Below are 26487 nucleotides of genomic sequence, written 5' to 3' on the forward strand. Positions count from 1 at the left end.
GATAAAGCTTAAGGAAGTTTAAGTGCAAATAATGCCCACATGGTGTTCTTGTCACCAATAACCATATACAAACTGCACAAAACAAGTCATCTGACAGCAGTATGCTCACACTAAAGAACAGGCTTCAAACTGCCAGGTTTCCAGCAATTAACAAAAGTGGTTAATGTCTCCTATGACTCTTATACGTGGCTGTTGCACCTCGATCATCATGACAGGCTGACACTCTGGCCCAGAGGGCTTAAAAAGCCAGTGGACAAGGGCCAGAGCCAAGGATACAGGATCCCATAGCTGCAGGTGCATCAGCAGGCATGCGGCTGCAGTCTCTGCATCCTACCCACAAGATACTCGGTCAATCTCAGATAGGCACTATGGCATCACCTAGTCTCAATAGTACCAATTCCACACTTGGAGACTGTGACGGATGTTTAGAAAAGAGAAAATACTTCAGATCCTTCCAAGATAAAAGAACTGCAGCGAGAGGTGCTACTCCATCCAGTGCCCAGTACTTTACACTATCATGATGGGTGATCGCTCTGTCATCCGCTGTTCATCAGGGGATCCTACAACTATAATCTGTTTTAGCACCTGGTCTCACTTGATTCACACACATACAACTTTACCGCTTCTAGACACTTAATAAACTTAGGCCGTTGAGCCCAGTTAGAAGGATGTAAATTAATAATCAGTTGCAGTTTTCCATATAATTATGCACTTTTACCCCAGAAGATATGATCAATTTAATGAAAGCCACGGTACAAATCTCGACAAAAGAAACAGAGCTGACTTTGAGGCGCCCTATAATCCAAGCCCCTCAACGAGGAGAGAAGTGTCACCATCGGAGAGGTTTCTTCTTGGATTTTAACTGATCTAGGGCTTCACTCTGTTCCGACAGTCGGGGACCTCAGTGATCAGGGAGGAGCGCTTCACTTTATCAAATACTGCTGCTGAAGTCCCGCAAGATCAGGGCAGCAACGTCATCCAGGCCAATCCTCAGGATCGCCCACAATTGAAATAATCCGGGTTCTGTTCTGCATTGTGACCCGTGGCCACATTATCATTTCTTGCATTCCTTGCTCACAAACAATTGTGACAAACTGACTCTTTACTGCCATTCCTATGGTCTTTGCTGGATAAGGCAGGTCTCAAACACCCCTGCTGTTTGCTAAATCTGTTGCATCTGTGTGAGGCTTCCATCACTTCGCAGCCTCCTTCCCTCAGGGACTTGGTGGTAATGTCGCTTGAGTGGGATACAGCTCTTGGTATCTGCATCAACGCCTTGTGTAAAAGAGGAGGACACTCGTCATTCCATATCTACAGCCTTTCTTAAAGCCATCAGCTCCTTGTACCAAGGGCATGAAGTAGCAACAAAAGCACCGACATTGTAGTCCAGTTCTTCTAAAGTCCTTGTTTTGCTGTTCCAGCTGATTATGCAAGGCCTAGCCAATGTTTTCAATCTTATCTGCAAAGTGTTGAGGAATCGCCTTCTAATTGGGTCATCTTCCACAGCACTGCTCCTTTCTCTTATCCCTTCTCCACTCATTGCTATCCTTCAGATTTCTTTCGAGGGGGAGAGGCCTCCCAGTAGGAAAGTTTCATCACTCTATGTTGACTTGTGTGATTTGAGTGTCTTGTCGTAAATAACCTGCCATCATCTTTAAAGCAGGCGTTTCCTCTCCATCTCTAGTCACTTATCGGACCGCATTCCTCTACAACCAAAGGTAAATCTGAGTTCACTGTATCACTTTTTGTCGCAGCCTCCTTAGCGAACTTGGATATTTGGATATTTGGAGGGGTATTTATAGAGCGCGGCGTTCGCTCCGGAAGGAGCATCATGGCGCTGAAAAGTCCTTGAAGCCAGGTCTTAGAGTGGTGGGGGGGAGGCTAGATGGAGGCTTTGGTCCAATCGTCGGGAAGATTGAAAATCCATGGTTTTGAGAAGTTTTCTAAAAGGCTTCTCAAGAGTCTGAAGTCTCAGGTGTCTGGGCATACTGTTCCAGGCTCTGATAGCCAGGGTGCTTAGGGTTTTTCCGCCTTTAGACTTGTCAACACATGGCTCTCTAGATCCGTGCCTCGTCAACAGCACCAGTCAGGAGCCAGAGGAAACGTGCCATGCGCAGCGAAGTGGCTAGGCAAGTGTCAAGGGGAGCCCTATTGTTTGGGGATCTCTGGTTTAGTAATCCTACAAATAATGTAGCTGTCACCTTCAGCCGATATTTTACTGCTTTTTTGACATGATTTAGCCAGACGGCAGCGCAGGCTGGAGATAGGATTCAGTCAATGAGTGGGTAATTTTTGTCAGCCAGAAAGATGGCGGTCTGGCCCACTTTAATCCAAATTGTGTATTCTGGGTAACCTCACCACAAACGCAAAAGGTTTCAACCAAAACATCCACGATCCAATTAGTGTTCAATCAATCGATATATATATATATTGAAATGTCATGATTCATACGATATTCCATCCCAGTAAATCAACAGGTGTGGACAATGGCAATGGGTTTGGCTTATAAGTGAAAGTGTCACTTGTGAGTTTCGGTGCACTATAACTCACAATACATGCACTTTGCATTCTTCCTTGTGCTCATTACATCCATTCACAGATTCATTCTTGCATTCATCCGTAATACAACATAACAGCTACTCAATAGACATATGCAAGAAAATTAAACGAATAAAAGCATAAAACAGAAACATGACCGAGGCATCAATTGCGCTGATACCCAAACCAGGCAAGGACCGACCCACTGTCAATTTCCTTATTAAATCTTGACTTAAAGCTCTTTTCAAAGGTCCCAGCCAATCGCCTTGACAGACTGATGCCATAGCTGGTACACGTTGATCACGGGGGCTTCATACTTAACCAGACCAGAAACTCACCCTCCACCTAATCCATACAGCCAGGAAGAAAGGGAGGGCAGCCGTTCTCCTGTTACTAGACGCTGAGAAGGATTTCCACAGGGTTCATTGGGGAGGGCTGTTCAAAGCCCAAGAGATTTGGCCTGGGTGACAGGATACAGGTTGGATATCGGCACTTTACAGCAACCCTACAGGGAAGGTTAACGTCAATGGCCAAACATCAGCCCCTGACCTTGTTCGTAGAGGCACACAAGAAGGTTCCCTTCAAACCCTCTCCAGTGTGGCCACTCCTTGTAGCCTCTTCTCCAGAAACTTGGAATTGATCTACAGACTCCTGCCATCTTGTTCGGCTGGCACACCTTTCAAAGAGCTGCCTTTGCTGATATCTTACTTACTCTCTACACTTCAGGCCTTGATTCCCCTTCTTATGGAGTTCCAACCAGCAGCAGCAGGCCTACAGATGAATATGACTAAATCAGAAGAACTGGCTAGGACAATGCCATTTCGATGGGCGGCAACTCTACCAAATACTTGGGCATCTATTTAAGGCCCACTCTCTCCATCTGCTCTAAACTCAACTTTGAATCCCTCCTAAGTGGGGCTAAGTGCTCATTGTCAGCCTGGAGAAATGATGCTCTCTCTCATAGGTAGGGCACATCGCAGCTCTTAAATTCACTTTACTACAGTGCATCATGTACTTATTCCAGGCGATGCCTCTCCCCATTCCCAGGGAGGACATTGTGTCTCCAAGTTGCCTGGATGTCTTATATATGGGAAGAGAAACAGTTGAGGCTGGCCTTCAAGATCTGAAATAAACACTCCATTGGGGGTTGGAGGTGTTGGGGATGCATTACTATCTGGTATCTCAATTGCGGTACATGGCCAAAAGGCTTGGGGGGGGGGGGGGGGGGGGGGGACTATAAACAATAATGCTTCATAGTCCAGAACCTCGCATCCAGACCACTGGGTTAGGTCCCGTGGGCCCCAAGACTATGAGATGCAGACTTGTGTATGTCTCCCCAGGTACCAGAGCCATACTAGCAGTTTAGAACTCTGTTGCCACTAAACGGGGTCTCACCTTCTTTCCCTCCCCACTCACGTTCATCATAGATAACCAAGGGTGAACTCTGAGCTTGGAGACACAGGTCTTCTAGATTTGAAGGGAGGGGGATTACTTCCGCCTTTGGGACTTATACATGGATGGCCGGGTGGAAACCTTTGAGGAAATCAAACACAAATATGGGATGGCAGAATGCTTTCACCATCTCTAGATCTGCCTCTGGGTCTCGCATAACAGCATCAAAGCACCTCCAGAGAGAGCCCCTACACCCTTTTAGAAATGCCTTTCGTGATTCTCCTTCAAGCACTTGGTCTCTAGCATTCACAGTCTCCTCAGGACACAGACATCAGCAGGCAAACCCTCTGTCCAATGGCACTGGGAGAAAGATCTTAAGGTTGCCCTGGACACCAAACAGTGGCAAGAGAAGTTCCTCCACACAAGTAACTTTAAACCTCAGGCTCAGGGCACATAGGTCCCCCATGAAATATTGTATCACCGGCACCTTACCCCAGATGTTATCAATCCCACCAAGCTTGCTAGCGATGACGTGGTGAAGCTTGCACCCTCAGACACATTCTATCCCCATGCCCCCATCTGGGGGCCTTCTGAAATGCTGTTTCCAAAGTGATCTCCCAGATCCTGGGTCAAGACTTCGACAAGCTCCCTGACTTTGCTCTCCTAGGCAGACCCCCATAGGAATTCTATTCCCTTCACTTAATGGCAGGAAAAAGAGTATCCCATCTCCTCCTTGTTGCTAAATAAACTATTCTCTCCCTTGCGGGGAAACCCAGTACCCCTACATATGAACTCTGGCTCCACAAGCTTTGGCACCTGCTGCAACACGAAATAATTGCATAGAACGTGGTGGACAAATCCCAGCTCTTCCACAAACTATGGGGCCCGGCTCGCCCATGCTTGAACTCAGAATTCCAGGGTAACACATGCCCACAGACGCTCCGTATGTTGGGCTTGCTCAACCCTGATTTGTTGCCTTTGTTTGGCTCTGCTCAGGCTCTAGATGCCGACGTGTAAAGAGTCATGTTTTAATATACAACTGATCTGGTGTTGTGGTGTTGGGTGGGATTTGAGTGGGGGGAACTGGGGTGTTACTGTAATGGGGTGTTCTGCTGGCAGTACTGTCTGATTATTTATGATGTGTACAACTTCAATAAAACCATTGAAAAGTAAAAGAAAACAGAAAACAGACCTCCTAAACCTAGCAGACATATGAATTTAATAAAAAAAGTAAAAAAGTCAACATAGCAGCAGGCTCCCATCTTAGATTAGTGTTGTGATATTTTTTCATTGTCATACAGATTCAAGATGGCTGAAAAGTTGCTTCTAAATGTGCCATCCATCTTGGGACATCAAAACAATGATACATAATTGACAATAAAATCCCAAGATGGCTGTCCTGTTTGTAAGAGTGGCCGTGTGGATGTGGCACACTGCAGATGAAATGAACAGCAAGAGAGAGGTTTAGTAGCATTGTCTGAAGAGATGCCTCTAGTAAGCGCTATATTAAAATAAAAACGGGAAAGAAATAAGAAACACATGGGAAACTAGAGTACTGGCCAACTAGTTCTGGCACTGAATAGCGCTCTGTTTCAGGCAGCTGGGCACATGTGATCAGACAAAATGCTATCACGTAAAGCGCATAAGGGCCGATGACTGAAAAGGTTTGATCTAAAGGCATTGTGTATTTATGTATGTACCTTTTTTTCCTTTGGCTAATTAGAAGAACCTAGAAGATCATTAAATTTGTCAGACGAGGCCTGAAAAGTACTTTAATAGTCACAGCTAAATACTATACATAGAATTGTAATTTTATACAAACTTACAGTTAACAGAGTAGTAATGATGGGAGCAACGGTAAACCTGGCTTGGACCACTGTTATGCTTATGTACAAGACTTCTGGCATCTAGGACAAAGCGGTTACCGCTAGCTCAGAATGCTGCAGTCAAGTAAGTCTGTGTCCTGAGAAAAAAGATCCTGAGTCTGTTTGCTGATAAAATGTTGGACTTCACTTACTTTAATCCAATCCACTCCGCTTTAATCCACTCACCTCCACTTTAATTCAATCCACTCCACTGTAATCCAATCCACTCCACTGTAATCCAATCCACTCCACTGTAATCCAATCCACTCCACTTTAATCCAATCCACTCCAATCCACTCCACTTTAATCCAATCCAATCCACTTAACTTTAATCCAATCCAATCCACTCAACTTTAATCCAATCCACTCCACTTTAATCCAATCCAATCCACTCCCCTTTAATCCAATCCAATCCACTCCCCTTTAATCCAATCCAATCCACTCCCCTTTAATCCAATCCAGTCCACTGTAATCCAATCCAGTCCACTGTAATCCAATCTAGTCCACTGTAATCCAATCCAGTCCACTGTAATCCAATCCAGTCCACTGTAATCCAATCCACTCTGCTCCGATGGCAGCATGGATTAATTTTAAAATAGGCTGCCTGGCCTACAAATGTCTCCATTAGCTCCAGTTCATAACTCAAGTCGTATGTGCCAGTCACTGACTATCACAGCAAAAATCTAAGTTTACTAGACATTCCATGATTTTGGCGCACAAAGCGGAGCGGCTGCTCGCTTTTGGTCGAAGCCCTGGTTTTATGGAATAGACTCTGACTCACTGAAGATAGACCAGACCACCAATTGTCCTCAGGCAAAGGCGCAGTATGTTTGGCATTTAGGCTACTTCAAGAACAGCCCCATGAGACTTCGTGAGGGAGTAAGTGTCACAGAAGTACAGGCGGTCCGTCAAGGAAGTTTTTACACTCCACTTTATTTTAATCCAGTCCACTCCACTTTAATCCAATCCACTCTACTTTAATCGAATCCTCCATAGTCCACCCCAATTCGAACATATTCCACTTTACTCCCATCCGTGATATGATACTCCACTATATGACACTATGTCACCGCACTCTACCACACTCTGTGCCACCCCACTCTACGACACTCTTTGCCACCCCACTCTACGACACTCTATGCCACCCCACTCCACGACACTTTATGCCATTTAACTCTACAACACTTTATGCCATTCAAATCTACGATACTCTATGCCACAACACTTTATGCCATTCAACTCTACGACACTTTTCCACCCCACTCTACGACACTCTATGCCACCCCACTCTACGACACTCTATGCCACTCTACGACACTCTATGCCACCGCACTCTACGACACTCTATGGCACCCCACTCTACGACACTCTATGCCACCCTACTCTACGACACTCTATGCCACCCCACTCTACGACACTCTATGCCACCCCACTCTACGACACTCTATGCCACCCCACTCTACGGCACTCTATGCCACCCCACTCTATGACACACTATGCCACCCCACTCTACGACACTCTATGCCACCCCACTCTACGACACTCTATGCCACCCCACTCTACGACACTCTATGCCACCCCACTCTACAACACTCTAGGCCACCCCACTCTACAACACTCTAGGCCACCCCACTCTACGACACTCTATGCCACCCCACTCTACGAGACTTTATGCCATTTAACTCTACGACACTTTATGCCATTCAAAGCTACGATACTCTACACCATTAACTTTTAGCCATGCTGAACAGTAGCCATTGTGGTATAAAACATGGCTAAAACACATTGCCAAAGTCAATAGCTCTTGCACTGTAAAGACCTATTGGCTTTGCCAATATTTGTTTGCATATTTTTCTGTTTAACAGGACCTGACAACCGTGACATTCTCCAGACAGAACAAAACAAATATAATATAACACGATGCACTTATGTAACAAGTGCTACTGGAAGGAAACACCATTTCTTATAACTCTCTCTTTGACTGGGATTCAATGATAAACATAGATCTTGAGAAAGGCAACAAATACAATTAAAGTGGATCTATAAGTATATACACATTCAATCAATCAATCAATCAATCACTGAACTTGTAAAGCGCACTACTCACCAGCGAGGGTCTCAAGGCGCTGAGGGGGGAGGGAAGGGGAGGGGGGGTTCTGCTGCTACTGCTCGAAGAGCGAGGTCTTGAGGAGCTTCCTGAATGTGAGCAGGTCCTGGGTCTGCCGTAGTCAGGTTGGGAGGGTGTTCCAGGTCTTGGCAGCGAGGAAGGAGAAGGATCTGCCTATGGAGGTGGTATGCTGGATTCGAGGGACGGCGGCGAGGGCGAGGCTGGCGGAGCGGAGCTGGTGGGCGGGGGTGTAGAAGTTGAGTCTGTTGTTCAGGTAGGCTGGTCCGGTGTTGTGGAGTGCTTTGTGTGCGTGGGTGAGGAGCTTGAAGGTGATCCTCTTGTTGACGGGGAGCCAGTGCAGGTCTTTGAGGTGGGGGGTGATGTGGCTGCGTCCGGGGAGGTTGAGGATCAGGCGGGCCGAATCGTTCTGGATGCGTCGTAGTCGCTGTAGGTGTTTGGTCGGGATTCCTGCGTAGAGTGCGTTGCCGTAGTCCAGCGGGCTGCTGACGAGGGCTTGGGTCACCGTTCTTCTGGTTTCAATCGGGATCCACTTGTGGATCCTGCAAAGCATGCGGAGGGTGTTGCAGCAGCAGGAGGAGGAGACGGCGCTGACCTGCTTGGACATGGAGAGGGAGGAGTCGAGGAGTGATCCCAAGTTGCGTGCGTGGTCTGCGGGTGTCGGTGCTGTTCCTAGTGTTGTCGGCCACCAGGAGCCTTCCATACACTAAACTTAAAAGTATCTGTGATATTTTATGCATCAGGGTCGATATTTGAAACAACTGTACGCTACAGTATTCAGTTTTCTCAAATTGTTTGAACAAAAGCATACGCTTTTCTAAAACATTACCTACGTTTAGCACATACTAATAGTTAAGAAGGGATACATCAGCAGAGGATACTTGTAATCTGTTTTCTCATCTAGTAAATCTTCTAGGATCTCGCCCAGATTGGTTTGGAGGCCCATGAACCCAGGCCCCCCTGGACACACATGCCTAATCTCATATTTTATCTCCACTGTCAACCAAACATAACTCCTAAAATGAGCCTATCAACCTTTCACTAAGTTTTAAGGGAAACACACATATGGAGAAACTAGTTAATGTCCTCTCAATGTGAGGAGTCAAAATACCAGCAATCCAGTGAAAACAAATAAGAGGTGGGCCAAGCGGTTTCTTACACTCATTGCTTGGAGAGAGATAATATGTAGCAGGCAAAAAACACATCAGGTGAAACCATGAGTAAGATTTCAATGAGATTGTGTCTACCTGTTATGGGACTCCTCAGAGGTACACTTCATGGGCTGAGAGCACATGGAGCGCGATCTGGGCCTGCCTGCACTTCACGAAGTGCTGTGTGTTCCATCACATGAGATTACAGTCATAGATGGGCAAAGATTCACTAGGACAAACAATACAAACCTCCCTCTGGCTCTTGGGATGTGCCGGGCTTGCTCTCCGAGGTGCACTCCTTTTTAGTGGAACAACATTAGGAGCAGCGGCTTCATCTTTATGATGGGAGGTCTTCTTAGGGGCTCTTGCAGGTCTCCTTAAAACAGTATTTGAATTACAACAATTAATTACAATACTAACAAATACAACAGCAATGATTGTGCATTAAACACGAGTTCTTTGGAAAGTAAATGACTAAAGAATAAAGCGTCCCAAAGCAAGAAGACCTAGAACAAGATACTGCCTTCAGAACTGCATATTAGATGTAGGTGTTAGAAATGGGATTTTTGGCAGGCTAGGGCATGTGCCAAAGCGAGGCAGAAACCACCCCTCTAGTCAGGATAAGGGAGTACACTCCTAAAATAACCCCTGCTCACCCCCTTGGTAGCTGGTCACGAGCAGTCAGGCTTATCTTAGAGGCAGTGTGTAAAGAATTATTTGCACATAACCAACAGTAATATAGTGTAAGCACTACCAAAGGACACCACACCAGTTTAGAAAAATATACAATATGTTATATAATTAAGGCAAGACCAAAAACAAAAATGCACAATACAGTACATAAAAATCCACAGTTATCAAAATACGCTTTAAAACAGTTCCTTGATGTCGATAGCTCCGTCCGGGGCTATCACGGCGTCATGAGCAAACAATTCCAAACAGTTCTGGATGACTGCGGCGTCGCAGGCCTGCTACGGTTCAGGAAGACCCGTAAACAGTACCTTTTAGAAATGCAGGGTGTTGGAGACCTCTTGTTGAGCTTATGAAATCACGGCGTCCGCAGGCGTCGGTTACGGAGGTTGGTGCAGGAGTCCCCGGGCCCTCGAAGTCACACGCTTTGCAGGTTGATCTCCTCTCTGTTGGAGTCCGGAGCGCTGGTGTCGTCAGGCATCGGGTGCTGCGGTGCGTAGTGCAGTGGTGGGGCGTGCAGTGTCCTCAAGTCGCGGTGCAAGCAACGGCTCAGTGGCGGCGTCAGATGGTGTCTTCAGGCGTGGTGACCACCTCTTCTGCCTACACCATCTGGTATCTCCCCAGCAAGCTGCTGAGAGGATACCGCAGAATTACCTCATTGTATTTGTGTGCGATGGGTCTTGAGGTTTTTGTATTTTGTTAATTGAATGAATGGATGGAATGTGTCAGTTGATTTGAGTGGAATGAGTCTGTTTTTGAATGAAAGATGAGAGGGTGCATAGGGGATATGTATTTATGTATATTGTGATTTCATCACTGTGCTCTGCATTCATTTGAAGTATGATGTTTTTATATGTTTCTGAAATCAAATTTATATTGTGAAAAATGAAAATAAAACTATATATTTATTCTGAAGTTGTGTTGAAAATTTGATCGTGGTGACCGTGATCGTCAGTGAGCTCACAGTTGTGCTGTCCTTTGACTATGATGGGACTCTACATGAGCCTTTAAATTAAAATATATAGGGCAGACCTTTCCCTTTTTTGAATTTGGTGTCTTCGGTGAGACCAGGGTCACGGTGCGAGAAGAAGGCGGTGCTCGTCACGCTGCTGGCAGGTCACGTGCAAGCAGCGGCGTCGTCGTTGCTGAAGCGCTGTCGTCGGCTGACGAACTGGAGTCGATAGCGCCGGTAGGCCAAGGCTGCGGTGCAAGATGAGGGTGGTACGCCATGTAACTTTACGAGCCGTGCCCTCGAACCACGGTGCATGCAGCGACGTCTATTTTGGCATAGAGCGGCGTCTTCGGGGAGGCCAAGGTGTTGTCGTTAAGCGAGGCAGAGTGCGGTGCCCACAGGTCGCGGTGCGAGCAGCGGCTCGGTGGCGGCATCAGTAGGCATCGTGGGTGACCAGGGCTGCGGTGCGGCGGGGCCCTCTGCTGTGCCAATGCGTCGTCGTGAAGTGAGTCTGTGCGGAGTGCGGTGCCCACAAGTCGCAGTGCGAGCAGCGGCTCGGTGGGGGCGGCGTAGACGTCGTCTGGTTGCTTTTCTTCTGTTGTAGCACAAAACACACAGTGCTGAGGTCAGAAGAGCTTGAAGTCTTTGCTGTTACTGAGACTTCTAGAAGAGGGGGCAAGCTCTACCTCAAGCCCTTGGAGAAACTCCCAAAGTAGATCACAGAAAGTTCAGTCCAGTCCTTTCACTGCCCAAGACAGAAGCAACCACTGCAGGCCAACACAGCAAAGCACACAGCAAAGTGGTAGTTCCTCCTCACAGCTTCTCCGGCCCTTCTTCTTGGCAGTCTAAAGTTCAGGGGTCTGGGCCCCAGTATTTGTATGCAAAAATCCTTTGAACCTCTAGGTATAGTGTGTCTGTGCCCAGCCAGGACCAGTTCTGCCTTCTCTGGTGTGATTTCCTGGCAGGGGGTGGAGACGGCATTGTCAGAGGGAGACCAGGCCCTTTGAGGTGCGAGGTGCGAGGAAATCTCCTCCCTCTTCCTCCATCGCAGCCCAGGTCTATTCAGCCCTTTCCTGACCTACCTAGACTATCGGGAGCCACCCTTGCTTCCTAGCCATCTGTTGTCCAAAACCCAGACAGGCAATTCGCATTCCAGCAGAGGCACACAGGATGACTGAGCAAGAAAATACCTACTGCCTAAAAGTGGTATTTTCAAACACAGAATGTAAAAATCACCTTTACTAAAAGATGCATCGTTAGATTCTGAGTTCAGGCATACTACATTTAATTTTACCACCTAGTTCCCAGGGCCAGTTATGTTTATAAGGTGTTATAAACAAACTTCCTATTCTGTGCTACGGGGAACAGGTAGCCTTGCAATAGTGAAAAACAAAATGGGCTGGAATTCACTATCAGAACATGCCACACACACCAGGGCATGTTCTACATTTCACATACACTACATCCTGCCCACAGGGGTACTTTGGGCCTATCTTATGGGTGCCTAACATGTAAGAAAAGGGAAGGTTAGGGACTGGCCAGTGTATGCACGGGCCAACTCGATGTGACAGTTACAAACTGCACGCAGACTCCGCAATGGCAGGTCTGAGTTACCTTTTCCGGGCTACTCACGTGGGTGGCACAATCAGTTCTGCAGGCCCACGAGTAGCAGTGGATTCCCATGCCCTGGCACACTCAGTGCACTTTACTAGGGGCTGACAAGAAAACCAAACAGCCAATCATGGAAACACTAATCAATACCACAATTTACACAGAGAGCATATGCACTTTAGCACTGATTAGCAGTGGTAAAGTGCCCAGTCTTTAGCTTCTTGCGGAACTCGATAAGCAATGAGGCGACTCTGACATGGTGAGGGAGGCAGTTTCAAGCTTTGGGGAGAGATATGAGAAGGTGTGGCCTCCAGCTGTGAGTCTGTGGATGCCAGTGCGAGCCCCACTGAGCGGAGGTGTCTGGGAGGTGTGTAGAAGTGTATGTGGCTGTAAAGGTATGTGGGGTCATATGTGAGCAGTTTGAACTGGGTGAGTTTGTGGATTGGAAGTTAGTACAGTTCTCAATGTGTGGGATGGTGGGTGTAACGAGATAGTCTGAGTATGAGTCTTGCTGCTGTATTTTGGATTGTCTGGAGTCGGTTGGGGAGTTTCATAGTGATTCCTGCGTAGTGTGTGTTGGCGTAATCGATCAAGGCCCGAGTGACTGTTTTCCTGATGTTCCCAGGAAGCCATTTGAGGATCTTTCGTAGCATCCGAAGGATGTGGAAGCAGATGGAGGTCAGTGTGTTAACTTGATGTGATGAATATAAGAAACAAGTTTAGTATGCTGACCAATACGCCACTAGGCCATCAGTCATCCGCCACCAAGACGAGACTGGCCATTCTGCCCCTCTGGCATTTCCCCGATAGGCAGAGGGGTTACTTTCTCAGCAAGAGGAGCTATCGAGACAACCCAACCATGCACACGGCCCCATTCTACTCATTACGCCTACATTGTGGGGATGCTTTGAATATTATTGCCAGACTGATTTTGGTTTTGGAGTGGTAAATTAAAAAATAAAAAGTGGAGTGTGTGAAAGGGCACTATCAGGAAAGGAGCAGTCCAACAGCAAACTGCAGGGCCTACAATCCACCCCCTCCACCCCCAAATAAGCAGGTCCAATACAGGACTGGGAAATGTATGTGGGGAAATAAGAACATAGATGGGGGAAGAGATTTCCGGGGGTAAGCAGCATAGAGGCTAGAGAAGGAAAACACACGCTCCTGTGTAGTGCTGACTGCAAAAGTAAAAAGAGGATTCCTGAATGTAAGGAGTGGAACGCTACAAGTTAACCAATTAAAAGGAAAGTCAATCAACCAATCATACAGTACCTATAAAGCTTTACTTATCACCGAAGAGGGTATCCAGGCGCTGTGCTGCGGAGTCAGAATAAGAGCCAGGTCTTGAGTTCCTTCCTGAAGTGGCTCAGCGAGGGCGAGGTGTGAAGGGTAAGAGTGTTCCAGGGCTTGGCGGCGAGGAAGGAGAGGGAGTGTTCTCCAGTGCTGCAGCAGCGGATGCATGGTACCAGTGTGAGGGAGAGGTGAGCAGAGCTTCCTGGGAGGTTGAAGGAAACTCAGGCAGTGGTTCATGTAGGCGGGTCCTTGGTCGCAGAGGGGGCTTTGAAGGCGTGAGTCAGGATCTGGAATTGGCATCTTTTCTGATGGGAGCCAGTGGAGGTCTTCAGGTGCTGGGTGATGCGGGTCCTCTTTGGCAGGTTGAGGATCAATCTGGTTGCAGCATTCAGGATCGTCTGGAGTCTTCTCATGAGTTCGGTGGTGGTGCCTGCATAGAGTGAATTTGCGTAGTCCAGCTGGCTGGTGAGAAGGGCCTTCCTGGTGCTGATGGGGACTCACTTGAAGATTTTGCTATGTGTGGAAGCAGGCAGGAGACAACGTTGACCTGCTGTTTCATAGAGAGGTCATTGTCCAGGATGATGCAGCGGTTGTAGGCGCAATCTTGTGGAGTGGGGGTGGGCCCGAGCCCCGGTGGCCACCAGGAGTCGTTCCAGAGGGCGGTGTCTGCCGAAGATCAGTACTTGGGTTTTGTCTGCGTTGAGCTTCAGGAAGTTGTTCATCCAGGCTGAGACATTTTTCCTACTGTTGTGGAAAGTTGGTCTTCGTCGTGGTGGGGTCCGCTGAGCACGAGAAGACGAGCTGTGTGTCGTCGGCAAAGATGATGTTAATGTCGTAGTTTCCGACAATGTCCGCAAGTGGTGGCAAGTAGATGTTGAAGAGGGTTGGACTGAGGGATGAGCCTTGAGAGACGCCGCAGATGGTACGACTGGGCTGAGAGGTGAAGGGAGGGAGACGGAGTCGCAGAGTACGCCTCGTGAGAAAGGAAGCCATCCATTTGAGCAGTCGTCTGTAATTCCGATCTGAGGCAGTCAATAGACAAGTGTGTGGTGGGAGACTGTGTCAAAGGCAGCGATAGGTCGAGTAGGATAAGGTTGGATGAGTCTCCTCTGTGGAGAATGGTGCAGATGTTGTTTGCTGCGGCGATCAGAGCTGTCACATGAAGGGATGACTCTGAACCCTGATTGGGAAGGGTCCAGAATGTTGTTCCTCTCCAGACATTCAGTGAGTTGGAGGTTGATGGCCTTCTTCAGGACATTGGTGGGAAAAGGGAGCAAAGAGAGGGGTCTGCTGAGGTTTTCTTGAGGAGTGGTCTGACCTCTGCTGGTTTCCAGGCGTCAGAAAAGGTGGCTGTGGCGATTGAGGTGAGCTGGTGGCTGATCTAGTCTCCTCAGAGGTTGAAAAGTCGTGGGGGTGTGGGTGCTCCCGAGTGGATGGAGTTTAATAAAGTGTTAGTGTTAGGTGCACTGAGCAGTTCCCATGCATTGAGCGGGTGGGTAGCGGCAGTAGTCAATGGGATATTGAGGAGGATGGTGGGTTGGGGACAGAATTTTCTGTAGATGGCTGCTATCTTGTGGAAGTAGTAGGTGAGGGCGTCGCAGAGTTCCTGTGAGGAAGAGATTGAGTTTTCGGTGGCCGACGGGCAGGTGAACTCTCGGATGATGGTCAAGAGTTCCATGGTTTGGTTGGAGCTGGTCTCGATCCAGTGTATCGGGGCTCCATTTTTGCTTGTGGCTTTGAGCTGGCTATGGAAGTTGTTGAGGGTCATCAAATGTAGCTCAGTAAGTGTTGTTCAGACTTGGTGGGTTTGTAAGGGTCAATCATGACGGCACAGTCTGTGGTCAGACAACAATATTTACATTCTGGTACATAAGCTGGGATACGCATCAACTGGAAGAAGTCAATAGTGTTCCCACTGACGGAGGGGTTCCCCCTTTGGGGAACTGGGAATCTAAGTCACCGCAAAGCCGGATGTGTTTTTTTCTGGAAAATTTGGAGTGTGTTCTAAAGAACTATGAGGGGGCGGTTGCCCATTGAGCGTGGCTTCTGGTCTGCGAGTGGGGTCATGCGAATGGGGTCATGACAACTTCAACAAACAGACTCCAGAAACCACCCTTTCCGACGACAGCCAGCCCACCATCACCGTCTGGACCCTGGTCACCACCGAAGAAATCACCACGACCATGAAGCGCACTCTCTCAGGAGCCCCAAAGGACATCCTTTCCCTCACAAAGGAACCAGAAGCCACCAGACTCCGCTTCCAGGAAGGAATGAAAGACGTTGCATCCTGGATGAGCAGCAGCTGTCCGAAGTTCAACTCGGAGAAGACAGAAGTTTTCGTCCTCGGACCCACCCCCTCAGCTTAGCACAACAGCTGGTGGCCTACTGCCTCGGCAACACCCCCACCCCCACGGACCACGCCCGGAACCTCAACATCATACTTGACTCCTCCCTCACCATGACCCGACAGATCAACACCGTCATCTCCAGCTGCTTCAACACCCTCCGCATCCTTTCCAAGACCTTCAAATGGACCTTCGTCACCCACGCACTCAAAACAAGGAGACTGGACTATGGAAAAGCCCTCTACGCTGAAATCAACAAATGCCCGCTAGACAAACTCCAGACCACCCAGAACACTGCGGCCAGACTCGTCCTCTCCATTCCATGATATGATCACATCACCCAACATCTGCAAGACCTCCACTGACTCCCCATCATGTATGTCTCATGAAGGTGGCATGAAAATAGAGTGGTTAAGGTATGTGAGACGCTTTTTAATTGCTATAGGCCACCAGGATTATTTTGATAACCCATCTAGCATGGTAGGCGTCTCCAGGCAGAAACTAAAAGAAGCCTGTCTTACCCTCCTGGAAGATGGCAACTGGAGGGCAAGAAATCAACCGTCATCCACAATCATATGCTGCTAGATGGCCCTGGCCTACAGAAATATTTATCACTTACTTTAAGCTGTTTTACCCGGATGCTACTCACTCGTTTCCGAGGGGGTACCTTTTTTAGACTTGTGACTTTTCCAGAGGTAAACATCTGGTCAGAAACTCTGCCCCTCTGTCCCTGTGATGATGCATCACAACAGACGACCCTACATTGCATTTTCTTCTGCAAATTTTATACCTCAATTAGAAAAAGGTACATAGTCAATCTACTTAAAAATTGGGCTTAGGACAATGCAGACCGGCCCTGTTAAGACTGCAAATGTTGGAGGATGAGCTTACCCTTTTTAGTGTTTCGCTGTTTTGAAAATGTGTTTTAAGATTTAGACTATCAATGAACTCGTGTTCTTGGTCTTAGTCATGTAATTAGTGGCTATCCGGTTTTCATATTTCTCCTTTTATAGCATATAATGCTTAATCCATCTTAACTGAAGTAATCATGTATTTAATGAATCAGCTGAAATTTGTATTTGTACTTTTTTAACATGTGCTTTTATGGTTTCTAAATGGTTACCGAATAAAGCTACTTTTTGACCTTGACTCCCCATCAAGAAGAGAGTACCTTTCAAGCTACTCACCCACACCTACAAATCCCTCCACAACACCGGACCCAAATACCTCAACAAAAGAGTCTCCTTCCACGTACCCAAAAGAAACATACGCTCCGCCGACCTCGCTCTAGCAGAAACCCTGCGCAACCGCAGAACCAGAGCGGGTGGAAGAGCCTTCTCCTATGCCGCAGCAAAGGCCTGGAACAAGCTCCCAGTCAACATCAGACGCTCCCCTGCTCTGCACACCTTCAGGAAACGCCTCAGGACCTGGCTTTTTGGCTGACTCTGAGTTTCACCCCCCTACTCCACCCCCAGTGCCTTGAGACCCTCACAGGTAATTAGCATGCTTCACAATTCCCTGATTGATTGATGTGGCCTTACACAAGATGATTTTCCTTCAGAAGGTTTTGAATGTCCAGCAGAATTCACCATTTAGGATCCCGGACAAATTCTTTAAAGAGGTACAAGTGACGACTAGGCAGATGGTTTGAGATGGGGGCCCCACAAGGATTGCCCTGTCCGCTTTGACGAGAAAGCCGGAGGACGGGGTGGTCGTTCTCCCGAATCTGAACATATATTATTGGACATCCCAATTACATGTTATCAATGACTGGGTGTATATGACGCAGCAGGAACAGTCTGTGTATGCAGCCAGGAGGGCTTTGGGTCCGTGGCAGGCTACCGCCGCTGGCTATATTGGGTGAGGGATTGGCTTCTCTGCTGGACCCGACTGCCCAAGTGATTAGAGTCTGAAGGGAGCCAACTCGGGCTACGAACTGGAAGGGACATGTGATGCTAGAGACCCCCTTCGACGGGCCTGCAACGAGTGGAGGGTTCACTGGAAATGGGATATACTGGGGATATCTAAGATGGGGGACATCTGAGGGGAGGGGGGGATTGATCCTATTCAAAGATATCCAAGCCCAATTCGAATTGGCGGGGTACAGTATCTCCACTATCAGCAGATCACGTGTATATAATGCGGGGGTATGGAGACCTGCTCCGTATGGTGGCAGATGAGGCCCCTTTAGAGTGGAGGGTGTTGGGGGTCTCTTTTCACAATTATGTTGTCAGATCTATGCCTCTCTACTGATGCATACTCAGCCCCCACTGACCACACTCCGTGGTAAATGGGAATCTGATACAGGAAGGATGGAGATTGACGCTTGAGGTGAAGCCAGTTGGTACACATGGGAAGTAGCAATCCGGGCAGGCTTTTGGCTGGTGCAGTTGAAGCTGCTTCATAGGGCTTACTACATGCAGTCCCGCCTATATCCGATGGTAAGGGAAGATATGGATCGCTGTCGGAGTGGTTGCTGGCAAAGGGGTTCCCTGCTCCACATGCTGTCGGACTGCCCCAATTTGAGGAGGTACTGGGAAGAGGCAGTGCAGGGAAGGATTTCTTCGGCGCTGGGCTCCCCCCTTGCTTTTACTCCGCAGCTGGTGATGTTGGGAATCTGTGAGGAAACAGACGTGGAGTAGATATCAGCTCCTGTTCTGTAATGTGGCATTGATGGTAGCCAGAAGTCCGACACTGGGGTGGGGTAAGTGGTACAACAGTGGCGGAATGGGTCTCTAATGTGGATTGGTTCATGAGGGAGTATCGGCTGGTGTACCGTGCCAGGGGGTGCCCGTGTAAATTTAAGAAAGTGTGGACCCCATGGCGAGGGGCCGAGGATAGTTTAGAGTGTGAGAACAACTAGATGGAGCATGGGGGCGGCTCTCTTTGGAGGGTCAAGTGGCTAGGGGGGAACGCCTACAATAGAGGATTAATCTAGGACATTCAGAGGCAGGACAGTCTGCTGTTAAGTGGTCAGGGTGGCGGGCTCTTTCAGGTGGTGGGGGGCTGGCTGGGTTGTGTGCTGGCGAGGCGTTTCATTTGTGGTTATGAAACTCAATCAAAAGAATTAAAAAAAAATATTTACATTTAGAACTGAAAGAGATCCTGCCTGCTTCTTCAGTTTGTCATCTGAGTCAGAAAAATATTCTCCTTTTGCCAATTAGTGGTATTCTCTGACCGGGTCATCCTCAGGGTAAAACTGGACTCCTGAGAGAATAGCGGAGGTAACTTATCTCCATGGATCAGATCAACTTCTTCAAGTTCTTATCAGTCCAGACTCTTGGGACCAATGTGATCTAATGACTAACTGCACGCCTTGCCCTGGTTCACACATGTGGTACTAAGAAAGGCTGAGGGTACACGTTAGAGTCTCATCACTGAAAACACACTGAAACAACAGAGAAAATAACTCCTCTTTCAAAAGTCATTCTATATGACGGAATTGCCTATAAGGTCAAAGGTCACAGAGAAGCTCTGAAAATGAGCTGGCTGGACATTAATGGACATTTTCAAATGGCAACTGCAAGTGCCTTTCGGCGACAGTATATTTCTTTTCAATACTTCTTAAAACACCAGTTGGCAAAAGAGTATTGCTAAAACACTGACAATCTGCTCAGATGCATGCTTTCAAACCTCATGGTAGAAAATGCAATCTGAAGATTGAGCCATACAGACTCAGGCAGTGTTGATCCCCAAATTAAAAGTGTTTTTTTTATTTGACTTGCTTTTCCTGACCGAATAACTACATGGAGGGATTATGCGCAGCATGACTCTAGAATAGGTTCAGGCTACAAAAAATAGGCCTTATTTAACCCGTTTAGTGGCCATGAGCACGGTATTTTATGTGGATCTCATCCATTCCATCTGATGGAGACTGCTGAACTGCAACACTGGTTCAATGACTCGTAGTTTGGCTGTAGAAAACATCATGGGACAGAAACCGCTTTATTATACAAATAATATCAGACATCGAGTGGATAAGGGACTGCTAAAACTCCTGGATCTATCTGCAGTGTTTGACACCATCTCTCCTACCCTGCTGTTAGGCAGACTCCAAGGTCTTGGCATCGAACATCAAGCCTTAGCCCTCCTGTCCTCCTTCCTTGGAGAGCAATCTCAAAAGGTGAAGCTACAGCACTTCTACTCATAAGCCTTCTCCCTGCCCTGTAGAGTGCAGCAGGGCTCTTCTCTAAGCCCCACACTTTTTAACCTTTATGTGGAACACCTAGCAGCTATTATCCATTCCTTTGGAATTGGCGTAGTGTCGTATGCAGTCGACACTCAGATCATGGTGTAAATCCCAAAGAATTCATGCTCTTTAGCTGAGAACGTTGTATGTTGCATGACTAAAGTGGCAGAATGGATGTCATGTAACTTTTTAAAACTGAAAGGGGATAAGACGGAAATGATGGTTTGGCCCAAGGGCATCAAGCTGGAATAGCAGCTGCTGGCCTCATGCTTTAGAAACGTGTCCTACTCCAGTGAAAAAAGCCAAGAACCTCTGAGTATTGATGGACCCTGAACTCAACTTCAATGCCCAAACTAATCATACTATCATAACCTGCACCTGGATTATAAGGATGCTGAAGAAAATCTTCCCACTCATTCAGCAGCCTGCAAGCAAACAGCTTGTTCTTGCCCTGGTAATGACCGGACTCGGTCACTGCAACTCACTCTACCTGGACTCGAACAACAGTATGCAGCATAAACTTCAAGTGGTACAGAATGCACTGGCAAGACTGATTCTGGATATTCCGAGAAGGCAGTCGGCTAAGGGTTTGGAAACCCCTCACTGGCTCACAACAAACAAGCGCACCAGCTTCAAATCTCTCTCTATGGTAAGGCTCTCTAGCTTCCTTATCCATCAAGATTAAAATCCACGTTTAGCTCATACTCCCCAGGCAGACCCCTTTGTTCATTATCTAATCTACAGCTTAAAGTACCCATAACCATAAGAAAGAGATGGGGTGACAGAGCTTTCTCGACTGCCGCCAGTAAACTATGGTACACTCTTCCAAAAAAACATGCAGGTCATCTTCCAGCTCCTGCCCTTTAGGGCCAATAACTTGGTTATTCTGCTTGTAGCGATCTTCTTAATGAGGAATACTAGTGGACTCTTTTTGGATGGTGATCTATAGTGCCTTGATGCTTTCGAGTAACTGTTGTGCTTTATAAAATCAAAATCCAATCCAATCAAACCATTCTTCATGGTCCCAATAGAAAAGTAACACTTCTTTGTTGCTTTGCTCCATACGTCGGGTATATCAAGGTGGCATGCACCGTCCTCATGTACACAGGTTTCCAACCTCATTAGAACGCGCACCGTCCTCATGTACACAGGTTTCCAACCTCATTAGAACGCGCACCGTCCTCATGTACACAGGTTTCCAACCTCATTAGAACGTGCACCGTCCGCATGTACACAGGTTTCCAACCTCATTAGAACGCGCACCGTCCGCATGTACACAGGTTTCCAACCTCATTAGAACGCGCACCGTCCGCATGTACACAGGTCTCCAACCTCATTAGAACGTGCACCGTCCGCATGTACACAGGTTTCCAACCTCATTAGAACGCGCACCGTCCGCATGTACACAGGTTTCCAACCTCATTAGAACGCGCACCGTCCTCACGTACACAGGTTTCCAACCTCATTAGAACGCGCACCGTCCTCATGTACACAGGTTTCCAACCTCATTAGAACGCGCACCGTCCGCATGTACACAGGTTTCCAACCTCATTAGAACGCGCACCGTCCGCATGTACACAGGTTTCCAACCTCATTAGAACGCGCACCGTCCTCATGTACACAGGTTTCCAACCTCATTACAACGCGCACCGTCCGCATGTACACAGGTTTCCAACCTCATTAGAACGCGCACCGTCCGCATGAACACAGGTTTCCAACCTCATTAGAACGCGTTTTACAAGGAGTTTTATTAGCACATTTTTGAGGACCAGTGGTTGGGGGGGGGGGGGTTCATGGAGGATTTTCACTGCATTTCCAAATAGCGTACTCTTTTGGTAAAAGATCAGTGGAACAATTTTACTGAACCTAAGGGCCTCTCTGAAACTTTCTGGTGACATCAAGAACTTGGAGTATCAACAATCTTTGCCTGGAATCCAGAAAAGTAAAAAAAGTAGAAGTAAAGCTTCTGCAAAGCCGCCATACATTGCTTCTCTGCTGCAGCTTACAAAATGGGGAACTCACAACCAGTTGAACAGAGACGCTCTAGAAACCTCACGCCTTTTTGCAAAGAAACACACGTTTGAAATCGGAGGATACAATCTGTTTTGTGACCTCCTGCTCACTCTCTTGTCACTACAATCTCCTTGTTAACCCTATGTCAACTCGGCCTGTCTTCACACTATACTCACCTTTTAAAACTTCTCCTCACATAATCCTTAGCTCTTTCCTAACGGAGGCCTTTCACTTAAAGTTCCACTTTCACAGACCATCCGTTATTTTCTTTCTTTACACTCCCCCATTCTTCTTTAATTTCACAGACCTAACTTCCCAATCTTGCATTTTGCCCATTGTTGAGAGCCTACTTGAATTCTTTCCTGCATCCTCCCCTAAACTCTTGGCATCTTTGCTTGAGGTCACTGTTTTCTTTCCTCATTACACTACGCTGCACCTCGTTTTCAAGAGTTGTCATTATCTTTCTTCTTGACCTTCTGCTGCCTTTGATTACTTGTCTGTGCATGTGCAAGGGCTTATCCGAACCCTGCTTGCTGTTCTGCTGAGCAACTGCTTGGTTGAGAGACCCTTTATAAAAAACGAGAAATAAATAATACAGTGGATGGTAAAGTGGCACATACCTCTTGATGTGGTCTAAAAACAAAGAGATGTGATGCTTGATGTACGGCCGCTTCAGGATGTCCTTCGCATCAGGGCGATCACTCGGTTCCTTGCTCAGCATGGTTCCTATCAGTTCTCCAAGTTTAGAACTGTAATTTTTTGGCATAGCTGGTGGCTGACAAAATAATTTTAGCATTACATATGACAGGATGGGAATGTTCTGTGCTTCTGTATATAGTGCTCTTTCAATGATTTACTGAATTACAGCAGTCAATTAAAGAGGGTCTGAGTGCCTATCCTGCAGTCAAGAATAGACTTAAAACCACCTCTACGCCAGAGAATCCATATCACACGAACAGATCAGAGAAGTGGCCAATGATTTGCTTAGTCTCTTAGTTGTCAATTGTGAAGAGCTCTTCTACTTTCAAATGTCCAAACACTTCTCCAATCACGAACAGTCTGTTTCAACAATGCTGGTAACCAAACTGCTGCGTGCCCTGCCTTGGTGACCACAATGTCACCAGTGTTGCCTAGGTACGGTGCCCTGAGTTTTGACTGCATCTGGCATGCTGCTGTCACGCCAGATGGCCTGAATACAGGACACAAAGGGATGGTTTTCAATCGGACAGGGAAACTCTTGTCTAAAGCAGGAGGGGCTGTGCTGCTGCCACTTTCATTCAGCGGAGGGAACAGGAAGCTGTGTAAATGGACAATACTAGCACTGCACAACAGAAACCACAGACCTGGGATCCAGCACACCCCAGCAGCCTCCAGTCAACATAGGCCACAGGCCCACACAGGCTCAGGCCACGGACCCCAGTTTTAATGCATGAACAGATCTTTTTATGTACCTCGGTTTACAGAGGTAGAGGTAAAACGGACTGTGGTGGTGCTGACTAGAAACACACTGCACCATCAGCCACTGCACGGTCTGGGAGAACATTCTCCAAAAGGGAGTGCGCTTCGAGTGCGTCTGAGACTTCAGCACGCACCTCCTATTTCGTCAAACAACATCCAGTGAAGGGAGTCCTTCTGTGGGCTCCCATGATGATCAAGTTTACTGGAGGAAAGACATACAGGGCTGTCCAGAATTGCGTAAGGGTAAAGCAGAACAGTGTCTCGAAGCCAGGCGGAGGACCTTCCTCCTAACATCTCATTCATGAGGTAGGACAAGCTCAGCTAGGGCAGACGGTTAGTTAGATCCATACATAAAGGTGTTAAAACAAGATACAATAGATTATTTTTTTTTTAAATATATATACACGAGCTGTATCCATATGAAAACAAGTTCACGACTGAGACTGGAAAGGAGCAGTAAGAGAAGTAAAAAAAGAAAATTGAGGGAATAAGACAGGCACAGTGAAACAACTGCAGTTTGGGGGATAGAAAGTTAAAAAGAAATTGAGCACTGGAAAAGGCAACAGGTCCACAGTTTAATGTGATAACCAATGCAATCACAAACATTCCCAAATGTATTTTCAAGCAATAGCACATTAGCGCCAGGCCTACTGGCTTTACTAGTGCTTGGTGGTGTGGCGTTGGTGGCCGTATAGAGGTTATTGTGGTAGCTAGGATATTGTTCTTCGATGAAGTTGATAAAAGCAATAAATGACCAGCAGAGCAACGCTGGGGGACATGATATGACATGAAAGTCAGGCGCCTGTCCTTCCTCCTCTGTTGTACATCCCTCCTGAACAATCCTATGCTTATGCTTCCTGCTACTACCCAGTGCCCCCCACACCACCCTCGCATCCTCTCTCCTATTCCGAAACATGAAAAAATAACTAGGGTCATTGCATTTTTTTTCCATTTCAAAAATATCCCTTTAAACCAGGAGGCAGCAGAGAAAAGTGGCAGCAGTGCAGGGGCGAAGGGGTGCAGGAAGGAGTTGGTGCTGGTGACGGGCACATCACATCTTTTATAAAATAGAGACGATCAAGATGTAAATAGCCATCAGTTGTGTCTGCTGCGGCATACTAGGTGATAGGACACAGTTATACAACATCTGCGCCCATCGCTAGAACCCATTTAGAAAACTTATGAGTTTGTTTGCAGGAACCTGACATCACCTACAAAGGTTGCAGACATCTTCATTTTTAAATCATGAAATTTAAACATATTCCAAGTCCGTGCAAACTAGTACTGTTAAATAGTGAAGTTTACCTTTCCTTCAATGATTCGAATCACCAAGGAGTTCATGTCTTTTGCATTAAACGCGTGTTTCAGAGTGGCCATCTCATAGACACAGCAGCCTAAAGCCCAGACATCAGACTGTGGAAAAAGAAGTCGAAAGCCCGTTAATATGTTAATGCACATTGTACAAAATTAAAGACTGACTTCATACAACTACAGGCTTTACAGGAGTTAAAGAAGGAAGACCCGTTCAGAGGCGCTGCTCAACAGCGCAGATCTGGATTAGCCATGAGGGCTACATGTGACTGAAATAAGATATTGAGCAAACTCTCCCAGAGGACAATTCTCTCCCCCCGCCCCTCCCAAAACACGAAAGCCCGTTTACCTGGTCGTACACCCCACAATGCAAATAAAATGCAATGAGAGCTCTAAAGGCAGCTCACCCAAGTTGGCGACACCGAGCGCCGGTTTCAGCAAGACCAACTACAGAACCAGGTGGAGCTGCTGAAATGAACCCCCTTGGCAAGCCAGTGGCACACCCTTACCTGGACAAACCCAAAGGGGACCAGGAGCTCAGTCGGACAGCAAGAGGACTGAGTGGGACTGAGAATGTAAGGCTTTGGAGTAGGGCAAACAGCAAAAGGAGGAGTGGTGGAGACTTGAGCCCTGTTCTCTACCGCGGCAGTGGTGCTCAGGAGGAGCCAAAGCCAGGGGCTCTACAGGAGGAGGCACCCAGTGGGCCTGAAGTAGACATTGGAGAAGCAGAATACGGGCATACTGGCCCGAAGAGGCTCACCAGAGACAGTGCTGAAGTGTGTGTCACATCTAACAGCCCAGAAAAGCAGGGAAAGCTGCAGATGCATAAATCAGCAACATCAAATGTACCATGGCCTCAAGCGTAAGGTGGCTGAGGGTGAAACAGCTTGAGGAAGACGCAGGTTGCTATAATTATCCTGACTGCACCTCTGCTAAATAACTCAATTGACACAGAGAGGTTGTCTCTGAAACAACTGTCCTCTATTAACGAGGAAAACCAAACATTGCTATCCATGGTCGGTATCCTAAGGGGGTGTGCTCTGTCTCAATGAATTAGGCACAGCGGAGACACGCTCAGACTACAGCAAGTTCTCCCCTCATCCCTTCACAGCACTGAGACAAGTAGGTTGCCCACTCTGTGTAGCTTTATCAAAAGTCCTAGCCTCTATGTGCAGGGCCTTGTAGAGTTCAGGGAAATATGTCAGAACCAGATTCGCTGGCCAGGTTGACAGCAAACCAAAATATACCACAGACTTAGCGGTCACAACAGAGCCAACAGTACAGATACATAGGAACATAAAATAGAAACCTTGGGGTGGGATCTGGGCCTCCTGAGGTACGAGCCAAAGACATTGAAGCAAGTAGATAATGCAAAAGCCCCACTGATGGACCTGAAACCTACGACGGACGATCTATGCAGGCTAACTGTGGACCTCACAGAGCGATTAGGCAACCTCTAATATAGAACAGAGGGGTCATAGGGTCATGCAAGAAGGAACAATGTGTGAGTAATTGGTCTCCCAGAAACGACCGGTGGTGGTCTTAGCAAAGTGG

General features: G+C 47.4%; 1 protein-coding gene across 1 annotated transcript in view; it reads right to left on the minus strand.

Annotated features, from left to right (window-relative positions):
• The window catches only part of NEK4 (NIMA related kinase 4), a 278651-nt gene that overhangs the window by 147699 nt on the left and 104465 nt on the right, over positions 1-26487 (minus strand). Inside the window, exons 4-6 of the mRNA XM_086939417.1 lie at positions 24928-25035; positions 22785-22939; positions 9321-9447 (exon numbers count right to left, since the gene is read on the minus strand). Of these exons, the coding sequence (XP_086795543.1) occupies positions 9321-9447; positions 22785-22939; positions 24928-25035 (390 nt within the window). The remainder of the gene's footprint in view (positions 1-9320; positions 9448-22784; positions 22940-24927; positions 25036-26487) is intronic.

Source organism: Lissotriton vulgaris, chromosome 9 (assembly GCF_964263255.1).
Source record: "Lissotriton vulgaris chromosome 9, aLisVul1.2, whole genome shotgun sequence".
Taxonomy (NCBI): Eukaryota; Metazoa; Chordata; class Amphibia; order Caudata; family Salamandridae; genus Lissotriton; species Lissotriton vulgaris.